General features: G+C 32.0%; 2 protein-coding genes across 4 annotated transcripts; both read right to left on the bottom strand.

Annotated features, from left to right (window-relative positions):
• Positions 1 to 1,403: 1,403 nt before the first annotated feature.
• Positions 1,404 to 1,931, bottom strand: LOC120192779 (flowering-promoting factor 1-like). Its single transcript, XM_039195496.1, has one exon. It carries the CDS (start codon positions 1,927 to 1,929, stop codon positions 1,630 to 1,632), a length of 300 nt encoding a protein of 99 aa, XP_039051427.1. The 5' UTR covers positions 1,930 to 1,931; the 3' UTR covers positions 1,404 to 1,629.
• Positions 1,932 to 6,942: 5,011 nt separating this feature from the next.
• On the bottom strand, positions 6,943 to 9,665 carry LOC120192776 (glycosyltransferase BC10-like). 3 transcript variants are annotated; one of them, XM_039195491.1, is made up of 10 exons: positions 9,188 to 9,665; positions 8,772 to 8,870; positions 8,450 to 8,550; positions 8,293 to 8,364; positions 8,073 to 8,163; positions 7,746 to 7,826; positions 7,562 to 7,621; positions 7,345 to 7,467; positions 7,218 to 7,256; positions 6,944 to 7,132 (listed from the first exon to the last, which is right to left on the bottom strand). In XM_039195491.1, exons 1-10 carry the CDS (start codon positions 9,557 to 9,559, stop codon positions 7,004 to 7,006), a joined length of 1,167 nt encoding a protein of 388 aa, XP_039051422.1. In that variant the 5' UTR covers positions 9,560 to 9,665; the 3' UTR covers positions 6,944 to 7,003. The 3 variants fall into 3 exon arrangements, with proteins under 3 accessions (XP_039051423.1, XP_039051422.1, XP_039051425.1); XM_039195494.1 differs by having other exon boundaries at positions 7,086 to 7,132; positions 7,218 to 7,272; XM_039195492.1 differs by lacking the exon at positions 8,772 to 8,870 and having other exon boundaries at positions 6,943 to 7,132.
• Positions 9,666 to 11,882: the final 2,217 nt, after the last annotated feature.

Below are 11,882 nucleotides of genomic sequence, written 5' to 3'. Positions count from 1 at the left end.
AGAAAGAAAGAAATACGTCCCACGTGCAGTCACACCTGAGCTGAGACCACAGAAACATTGGTGAAATGAAGTATCCCGGTCTGCTTCACGTGATGACCCATATGGCCTCCCTCTCCCAGTACCTTGGCTAGGGTCATGCGGCCCCGCCCCGTCACAATCCACCCTCAGTAATCAAAGTCGAATCTTGCATTCATAGGTACTTTTGTCTCTACTTGTCTCCCTTCCATTCGATTCCTATTCTTCTATACATATAGTTATATAAAAGGTCCCTAAAAGTACACTTGTCGTCATTTCACACGGGAATAAATCATAGCTAGCTAGATTAGATAGTAAACGAGTCGAGTAAAATTTGAGTATTGAGCTCGATTTGATTCCAAAATTTTAAATTTGAACTCGATTCAAAAGTTCAAAAATTCTCATACTAAACTAGCATTCGAGTTCAATTTAAACTCGAATTTGAACTTTAAGTACATGAAGATCTTATATTGCACTTTAAAAAAACAATAACATATAATAATATTGTAAATATTATTACTAATTTAATTTAAAATTTATATTTTTAAATATTATTTTTTCGAGTTCCTGTGAGGTTTTTGAATTCGATATCAAGTAGCTCGTTTCGGCTCATTAAGAAATCGAGTCGAGTTCATTCGATTGGAGCATTGATCGAATCGAACTCAAGTAACCCGTGGTGTATCTCGTCTCGTTACACCCCTCCTAAGCTGGATGATTATCACTGCAAAGTATTGCCCTCCAAACATCTCAATTGAGCTCACAAGGTGTTTTCTATCTGACTTTCTCTTCATAAAACTAATATGTAATCAAACGTATATTAATGTTTGTTGACAATTTTTGGATCGGTATCGACCCTTGTGTTGTTGTGTCCATTTAATAGACCAATTTATTATTTTCTTCAGTATTGTTTTTTGCATTAATTTAGTCTTTAAAGTAGTACAATTGCATTAATATTTAAAATATTTATTATTATTTAGAGTTTTAAGTTAAGGATTAAGGCTTAAGTTTAAAGTTTAGAGGTTTAAGATTTAGAATTTAATGGTTTAAGTTAGTGTCGGGGGTATAAAATGATGAAATAAACAACTTACCGCATATCAATCAACACAATTCTCTTGGGTCTGGTCTGCTGTAAGAAATATAGACTAGCTGATCGATGATTGTAATTATAAAAAAAGATGTTTGAAAAGCAAATTCAGACAGAAAACCATCAGTTCCCGATTCAACGGGGTCGACACTTTTTAGTGTGTCTTGTCGGTTCAGGCTGACATGGAAGAAAGAATGGTAAAATCTCCACAACTGCAGCCTTGATCGTTATTATTATATACTAATCAAACATTATGCAGTACATAAAATCATGAAACAAACACCACCTTATTCTTTTTTGACTTTGCATTGGCAGGCAGCTTTCTTGTAACCCACGTGCAACCACCATGGCAAGCAAATCACTGAAACCCTAAACATAAAGTATTATACAAACCATGAAAATGCCCTAAACGCACCTGAGCGGAGAAGGGAAGAAGAAAGAAAAAGATAAAAGGGAGTGGTAATGCTCCGTGACACATATATACATATAGAGAGATCTATGATGGTGATCGAGTAGATCGACGGTCGCAGTCACATGTCACGTACGTGGAAGACGTTGGGGTTCTTAACGACGATATCGTACATGTGAACGGAGGAGAACTTGGAGAAATCTTTAGGGAGAGAAATGAGATCAATGGAGGAGTGCTTGTGGAACTGGTAGAGGTCAGGGTCACCCCCGTAATACCTCTCCCACCCTAAACCCCTCAAGATGCGATCCAACGACGAGTACGACGACACGACTTCATCCGATGGCAAGTGCACCAGAACCCGAGTCCGGGAATTACTTTCGAGCCGATATACACCATTGTTAAACACCCAAACTCCGGCCATTTCCTTTTTCTTCTTTCAATGTATGTGTTCTGTAATAGTATGTTATATGTTGGTGGTAAGGGAAGGAAAGGTTGGGGGTATATATAGGTCAGTGTGCTGAAGGGACACATAAAAGCAAGAGGATGATGTTGATATGTTAGGGTTTGGTAGAGAATCTAGATATTGTGGACCTCGTCTCCATGGGTTTAAATATGAACGAGGGTACATAGATGCCCTCTATGACGTGATTTAGGGTACACATACCATTACCACCCATCCATCGTGGGGTATGGATGTTTGTGTTTGCACAAAGAATCTCCTTTTTTTTTCCTTAATTAAGTAGTAAATTTATTAAGCACATATATAAATAAATGTTTTTAAGTTGTTGGTTCTATAATCAAGATTCTGGTGACACTGCTTTTATTAAGTGAATTAGGGGTGTTTGGTTCAGGTTTCTCACATTATTGGGGAATTGAATGTCATTCCCGTTTGGTTGACAAACATTCTCAGCCCCCGGTAATAAGTTGTTCCCAACAGTGGTATTTTGGGTATATTACCGGGAATGTAATTATCCCATTCCCTTAGGTATTGTTACATTCCTGACGTTTTGGATTAAAATACCCTTAAATTTTTTTCTTCAAAAATATCCTTCTTCCGTCGTTGAATAAAAAAATTCTACAAAGGATAAATTACAAATTTATCCTTAAACTATTTTATATTTACAAAAAAATCATAATTAGAATTTTATATGAAGTTCAGGGATTAAAATAAAATTTTACCCTTTCATTAAACCTATTTATCTTTTCAATTTTGTAAAAAAATTATATAAATTTTATGAATTTAATTTTTAAAGAAAATATATAAATTAATTATAGTAATATTATAGTATACTTCAACTTGTTAAAAAACAAATATATAATAAGACAATTTGGTAAAATATAAATTCCAATAATCTTTTATTCATTTAACCAAACACTGTAATCTTACATTCCTGCTAAACGAACCAAACACAAAACACAACATTCTCAGTAATCTTATTCCGCCGGTAATCTTACATTCGTGAACCAAACGAACCCTTACAGTAAAAACGATGAAGATAATAATAATTTATTTGTTTTGTATTTAATGTATTAACGCTTAAATTGGATTCACTACTTAAATATTTTTTATTATTTATAAATATATCACTCTTCGAGATTTATTTACAAAAATTATATTACCCTTTTCACATAACTCCTCATTGAATCTTATTTTATATAAGACATGTCTTTAATTTTATGTGAAATATAGTTAACATGTCTTGATTTAGGTTAACGACATAATTGATCAAGTGTGCCTTTTCGTAATTTTAATTTTAAAAACAAATGGTTTAATTTTAAGAAAATAAGAGAGAGAAAAAATCCAAACTTTTAACTCATGTTTAGGGGTATAATTTTTCAAATATCAATTGATTATTTAAACTAAATAAATATAAATAATAATATTAACTATGATTGAAAAGTTGTATCTACTGTGAGATATGTCCTTCAGTATACGAATATATCGTTAACAAAAACGAATAATATATATTAATAATATAATTATATTATAATAAATATAATTATATTATAATATATGGATAAATGTAAAGATTTATTTAAAAATACAAGTTACGAAAAAGAGAGAGTTGAGAAGAGGGTATATGCAGAGACGCAATGTAGGGTGCAGCCAATTTAGATGCATCGATCACGAGATGTCCACGTGAAGAGAGAGACAGGTTTGCCATTCAATTTGATTTAGTTGTGGGGTTCAAATTTATTTATCAATAAATTTATTTATTTATTTATTTTATATATGAATTAATTTTTAAATAAAATGCTTTCTCATAATTGGCTACCCTTTGCTTGAAACCTTAAAAGCCACTTTTTAGTCTTTTCCTTTCTTATATTCGTGTAATAACAAAATCATTCCAAATTAAACATAAAAATTATTATTTTTTTAGTTTTTTAATGCTTTATTTCTCCTAAATTATGATGATAAAAAGAAGTTCCTATGGATCATTGATCAACCAATTTTTAAAATAACAGATAAATAATTTATTATTCAATTTAATAAATATAAAATGTAATTAATATGATACTGATAACTTTCAAAGATATATTATCGTGTCCTAATTAATGCATAGTTGATGTTACATATCTTTTTTCACAATACTTTATTGGTATATATATGATATTAATTTTTTTATTAATCTAGGTGAGTATAAGATAATATTTGTTTATAGATATCACTTAATTCATGTATTTATTTTATCTTTTTATTATTATTAATATAGAGTGAGTATAAGACAATATCTATTTATAAATATAACTTGATTTGTGTATTTATTTTGTTTTTTTCATAATCATAGTATGAATAATGAGATTTTTTTTTATTAAAAAAAGTAAGAAATAATAAGAAAACCCACATGGCCTCACATGGGCGATCTCTATAATATATGTATAGGATGGTCCTCAGTGGCTCACTCAAGCCAACTAGGAAAAGGCAAAAAGAGCTCATATAAGCCGTGTTGTCAAAATCTTTCATATTCTTTGAAACATCATTATTCACTACAAAGAAAACAAATTGTGTTTGTCTTGTCTGCGAAATGAACTCAACTTCCCATCCCCTTCAAGCTGTTATTGGACAAAATTACTGATCTTTAATCAACTCCAAATTTCACACTTCCTTCCCAAACCTTTGTTCACGTGTGTTCCTCTTTAAGCCTACCAAATGGCACCATGTCCTAAATGGAACATGCACTCCCATCCCCCAAACCTCTTTATTATTCACTATGCATGTGTATGTGTACCCCAATTACAATACCAGTCTTCTTTCCATGCATACTAAGACACCACTAGAAATGGATGGATCGAGGGGCAGGTGAGGACAATCATCTCCTGAAAATATAAATTTTCTATATATTTTAAATTTTTTCTATGTGTTTTCTATTGAAAATTGTTTTCGTCCCCTGAAATTATGTAAGTTCAAGTTCATTACCGGAAATTTTAAAAGTTCAAGTTCATCCCCTAACATAAAATCTTGAGTCCGTCCTTGGACTCCACTGAAAATGGATCGATGGAGGTGTTAAGAAAGTTAAAGTATGTGGTTTAGTATAATCAATGAGCATGAGAATCCACTAAATCCTATGGAACTCGCGTAATATACAAGTACTAGAGGGTAATGGCATATATACTCGCTAATAAATTAAGTACATAAAAATATAAAGCAAGATTAGGTCGTCTATATATTTATATAATCACAAAAGTAAAGGGTATAATTAGCTGCATTAGTAACCTATAAATATAAAATTAAATTATAGAAGGAATTATGGAAAAGCTATAGGGAAAGAAACAGATAAAATTTTAAACTATTCCCAGATAGAGTTGGGATAAGTAAATTTATTTGGTGATTCCATAACCCATAATTCCCCTCTCCAAACTCATTAGGTAATGCAAATAGTTGCATACAGTTTGCAAAGCCAAAGGGAATATTATTAGTGAATTGTGTGTGTATATAAATATAGTTTGTCAAGTGACAATAGTTCAGTGGGAATTCTCTAAGCAATTAATAAATAATATTGTGAGGGTATATTTTTTTTTAAACTTTTTTATATAATATTTTAAATTAATAATTCAACCACTCCTTTTGTAAAATCATTTTTGGGTAAAAAATAATATTTTATTTTAAAAATATATTTTTATAAAGATTCTTTCCTTCTTACCCACATTTGTACGTGTGGTATCCATATTATAACAGTCATTATCAAATTTGATGTCATGAGGTAAACAATATCAATTGAATAGTATATATTATAAATCAACACTAATTAATTCGGTGAACGCTCCGAAAAATAAATAATCATTAAATTAAAAAATAATTATCTTTTATTTTTTAAAAATATATTTTTAAAAAGCTTGTTCGTCTTTCTATAACTACCCTTAAAACCAAATTCCTAAATAAACCAGGCATTAATATAATTATTTAGAGTAAAAATAATTCAAAATACTTTTATCAATTAATCAGGTTAAAAATTGATTAATTAACTAAATTAATCAAAATCTTAATATGTAATTAATATATTCTTAAGTTTAAACTCAAACCTATCAACCAACCATGATATTTAAAATTGAAGAATTAAAATTTTAAAAATAACAGTAAAGATAGATATATTTTAATATAACTTTCTTGGGAAATGCCTTTATTTATAACGAAAGGTACAAATTAATTTATATTGACAATTAAGATCGAAGTCCACTTACTACAAATCATCTCTCTTGGCAAATTATGCAAAATCACATCAATTAGTTTATAAAAAGAATCTATCAAAATGCACGAATCAAACGATCTTAAAGTCTCGAGTTCGAGCTGTTGAAAGTCCAAGTCAAAATTCACGACGGTTGTAGAGTGAATTCTTTGGTCCAATTTGACAGCTGATTTTGGTAGAAAATTGGCAAGGGAAAATTATCCAATTTAATCACTATATTTTAGGATATTTACAAGATTAGTCTTAAGCTTCAACTATAAATACCCTAACCCATTTAGCTTCAAAACCATCTCAAATCATTCTAGCTTTTCCAATACTAGAGAATTTAGAGAGTTTTTTTAGAGTTGTTTTATGCTTTTTATCAAGAGAGAATTGTTATTGTTTTCTCCTTGTTAGATCGAGAGAAGTTGTAATTCTTATTTTCTCATAGTGAAATTCTTTTATCTTTCTACGTGATTTTTACCCTATATTCAATGTTAAATGGCTGATAATTATATTTGAACATATATTATCTTGTACTTATCCTAGATTAATAAAAAATGCATCCAAACAATTACTTCCACATTACATAATTTCATTGGTATAGTCGGACAAATGCATGTAAAAGATCTCTATATAATAACAAGAATAAAAATATCATCAAAATTTACCATTGGAACCGGAAAACTATGGGAGGATTTTGTGTTAATTAACAACGGGAAGCTTGGGAGGGGGGGGTTTATCTCAAATAAATTTACCCATCCATCGGATTCAGTGTATAATTAGATTCAGTGTTACCAACGGAAACGAAATGAGGCCGAAAGCCGAAGCCTACGTCGCCGTATAATTAGAGAAATTGATCATCAGTCTGTTCAAAGTTTCAGGATAAAACTTTCTTGCGAATAAATAACAAGGTCCCTTCACATTGTTCCACAAACATGGCCCGACAAGCATTCTCCTCTGCAGCCAAACCATGAGAAACACAAACAGTTATCCGCCACTCTATTATTCAACCCATAGTTTATAATTAGACCTCTTTCTTTACCTTCGGATCACTTGTGTAATGTATGATGTAATCAGTGGACTGCACAGAACGAAATCTATTAATAACAACGGTAAACAGATCGAAACTAGTACATTCGGCACTGAATGAATGTGTATATATGTCGTACCGCGAGGTTCTTGAGGAACTCGAATGTTATATCTTGGGCCCTAAATGATCTAGGATGCCACTTCCCTTCAGACCAATCCACATATGTTACTGACCGATTGGCGATTCCACTGGGATCAATCATCTGAATTATATACCAGAGAGTTGGGTTAATAAGTACCATTGGTAGTCTTTGGAGTATTCATGCAGGCAGTAGAAACAAGTACTGGTGTACCAACATTGAAAAAGGTTGGCAAGTAATGCTCGTCTGCATAGCAATTGCGCCCTTCAAAATGTGGCTGACAACAAGATGGGCAAATTAGTTTATAATCATGAGTTTGCAGTAGAACAGAGGCTAATAGAGACACAAAACTCTGAGATAATATTATGACAACATAATAACTATGATGATGGGCAGAATACCTTGCAATAAAGCCTAAAGTTTGTGTAATACAGAGTGTCGGCCATAACTATTATAGCATGCTGCCGCTTCAAGGAGAACCACTGAAATTAAAAGTGAACCAAAACCAACTGAAGCCAAAAAATATTATATAATTAAGTATCAACCAACAGAACTATTCTAACAGTTGCCAACTAGAGAGATGTAATCGACACATCAGAAAAATTACTGCACAAGTTGTAGCAAGATAATCATGAACCACATTCCATTTTAGAAATGAAATATCAATCTCAACTTTCTGGAATTGATAAATAAGCTCAAAGCTATGCTACTACAGTAAAAGGATTAACCTGTGAACCTTTCCTGAAAGCGGCCTTCTCAATTTCAGGCATCATATGCTCTGAATACCTCCCAGTTCCATGTGGACCCAGATCAACAAAACTGATGAGAGAGGGATCAAAAGTGGGAAAATTAGTTTTTGTGTACTCTTTATATTTACAGAATACAAATGATAAAGGCACTCACACAAAGTTACATGACAAGACAGAAAAGGGTTTCAATATTGCTTACCAGTCAAGAAAGCTCACATTAGTGTGCATCAGATAGTTGTAGACATAGTCAAAGTTGTGTAGTGGTACGCAACTATAGGAGAAGATTTTAAAAATGAAACTTTTAGATAAATACCTATGATAAGAATATTATGCATGAAATCTGATGCCTCTATTACCTATCTGACAACAACACAAACTGCTGGTTATCGGGGTCTAAAAGTGCATGTGCCAACAGTCTCCTCTCAGCATCAACCATGGAAATTTTCCCCCAAGCCACCTGCATTTGATAACCTAAGTCTTAGGAGGCATTAAATAGCGACATTCAAGCAGACATGTAATATCAATGGTGGAAAACAACAAGGGTATGTAATTCATAGAAATTTGGGGAACAAAAGGGGCCATCATCAAAACCACAATTGCATTTGAACTCCCGTCCTTTAAAGTTCCTTTTTCCCTTCTTTGCTCTTGAGAACCTTTTCAAGGCTTAAGTCCACCTACACTGTCACTGCGAATGTCTCGACCAATAAAATGGTCACTGATGTGTACTGGTTTTTCTCTTGAAGCATGTACATAAACAGAGAATCTGCTCTCATGGCCCTGCATCAAAAGATTAAACTATGTGATTTGTGATAAAATTTGAAATTTCCAGAGAAATGAAACATATAAACTTTTGAGAAAGATAAGAAGAAGATGAAATTGTAACACAGTTACAAACTTTTTCTGAAGGCCACAGAGATCAAAACTTGCTATCAAGAATTCGTAATTACAAACTGTTTCTCAACTAATTAATCTGAAAATAAGCTAGTAGAGTGTGTATCAATGAGTTTAACAGAAGTAATGGAAATATTTGCAAAACAAAAGTTGCATAACTAATGCAAATTGAAATGAATTGATGACCACGAACAAAGCCTTACATGAAAGAATTTATCCCACAGTGGCTCAAAAGGTAGTGTCCCTGGAGTCAAATACAGGAAAGCAATTTTTGAATTCTTTGATTGGGTAGGAGGTGCGTTGAGGATCTCCCTAATTACAACCTGAGACATTATCTCTTCATCACTTAGCTCCCTAGAACGAAATGGTGGCTGGTGGTACACTGAACAATCTCCAGATGAAAAGATATAGCAGGCTGTTGAACTTGATAGAGGGAAGACATAGGCGGTAATCAAGAACATGATCACAAAAGTTACCAATATAATGATCCACAGTGGCCTCTTCAGATGCGGCCGCCTTCTTAAACCAGACATGACAGGCATATTTTTTACACTTTGCTTCCATGCACGCAGCATGTCAGTATCTGAAAGAACCACTCGGTTACCTTATCTCACCATCTTACAGGTTCACCGTTGAGTGCAAAGACCAATTCTATATCCTAATCAGGTTATAGGACTCGGACCATAATCTGAAAATGGGAAATAAAATCAGCATCAAAACGATAGGTACAGGCATTGTAACAAACCTTAACAAAGCACAGAATGATACTTAAAATTCATGATAACGATCAGAAATGTGGAAAACATTATTGAAAAAAATAATAGAATTTCAGCTGCTGAAACATATTTCCAATAATACACAATACAGCTACAGGGATTGTATGAAGAGCCAAACACAGAAGAATTAAGGCATACACATTATAACCGTGAATTGCAATATCATTGTTAGGCTATGGGTGCATCCATGTGATAGATTGGACACTACTAGCATTGTTTCCTTATCAGCAGATTTGAGAAAATCAAACTCCACATACAACAAAAAGGCTAAAGAATTGGACCGAAGAGAAAAATCCAGATTTGCACTTACGATTGAAACGCGCGTTCAGTCAATTCTCCGACGGAGAATTTTTTTTAGTATTTAAAATAAAAGGAGAAATTATAATGGAAAAGAATACAACTCGGATTGGAGAGCGATTGGAAAAGGCATGTCAATTGCAATTGCGATAAAGAATGAAAACAAGGAAGAAGGAAGAGTACCTGCCTGGCTCTGGCTCGAGCTGGAAAATTGGATCTGATCAGATCAGCGAGTGAATGGAGAGATCCGTCAACAACTAGCAAACGCCGATGGCCAAATAGCTAAGTATAACGTAACGCTGTGCATGTACATATGTGTGTGAGTTTGGATTGTTTGTTCACTAATTCATATTTCCTTTATTTTATTTTTCTGTTAATTAAGGTAATGGCCCCTTTTGCCATTTTCTACCCGAAACTCTAGCTCCCACCTTTGTCCATTCAATTTCTGTTTGAGAATCATTCAAACCTTGGACTTCCCATTTTCCTTCTCTCTTGGATCAACCTTTTCCGTTTCCCATTCCCCAGTTTTACTCTTTACGTTTCACTCCGTTTTCTCTTCCACATGGCGATGAGACGTAATGAATTTTTGGATAAATATACTAATACTAAACATGCATCCATACCTACACCTCTACACCATATGGTCATCATGGGTTTGGGTATAAACATATAGTAAGATATAATACCATGAAAATGCCAAATGTTTTTGATTTCTTCATATTATTTATGGACTACCCTAAAATTATATATTTTAGATGTTATGATATACGTATAAATCATAACATCTTTCTTTTTCCTGACAAAATAATAATAGTAATAAAAATTTTATTTGATGTATCATAATTAAATATACTTAAATCTTAAACTTTGATAAGCCGATCAAGTGACCTCAGTTGTAAAAGATAATGTAAATGTTATTCTTTAAAAGTTTTGAGCTCGAGTGACTATATCTACAAAGTGTATAGACGCTGTCAATATATCAAAAAAGTTTTGAACAAATATTATCTTATATAGTGAAATTTAAGTGACTAAATTAAAAGTTTGGAAAATCGAAAGAGCGAAAATGAAAATCAATAAATATGATTTTTATATTTAATTATTGTTAAGAAAATGGTGATGAAAGGATGTCATGAAGGTAAATATTAAGATTCATTGAGGGTAGATTTGACTTTTGGGACTAAAATGAATTTAAAATTCATTTTAATTAGAATTAAGGCATGTGTACATATATATTTTAGGAGAAAACTCAAGAAAGCTTCTTCTTCCCCTTTAAAGTTCCATTGAAAAGAGTGCAAGGTATGTTTTCTTCTTTTTCTTCATTTTAGTCCATTTTTCATTGATTTTTGGATTACGTTATGAAATACAAAAATGATCCGTGTTAAATTTCTATTATTTGACGATAATATTTCATTGTTTCTATGCTTGAATATTTGGTTTGATTGTTAGAGTGGATGATGAGTAAGTTGGATTTTAATGATTTAAGGATAACTTTTTGTGTTGTTAATATTATAGAGTTGTTTTCAAGTTAGAATAATTGTTAAAATCATTGGAAATGTTTAAAGATGAATTTGGTTAAGGTTAGAGTTTATGGAAATGATTGAATTTTGATTGTTTTTTATATGGAATTGATTGATATTGCATGAAAATGATAATAAGAACTTGAACTCATGTATATGTGTTCATTTGATAAGCTAATAGAATTAGTGAAAAACTAAGGATGCAAATTAGTGAAATCTAACTAAATTGGTAATCTGAACAATAAGTTTATAAAATCACCATAAATTCTACAAGAATGAATAGAAGATTATTTTTATACCATTGAATT

The sequence above is a fragment of the Hibiscus syriacus genome, unplaced genomic scaffold, assembly GCF_006381635.1.
Source record: "Hibiscus syriacus cultivar Baekdansim isolate YM2019G1 unplaced genomic scaffold, ASM638163v2 tig00116980_pilon, whole genome shotgun sequence".
NCBI classification, from domain to species: Eukaryota; Viridiplantae; Streptophyta; class Magnoliopsida; order Malvales; family Malvaceae; genus Hibiscus; species Hibiscus syriacus.
This window is presented reverse-complemented; position numbering and strand designations above follow the sequence as displayed.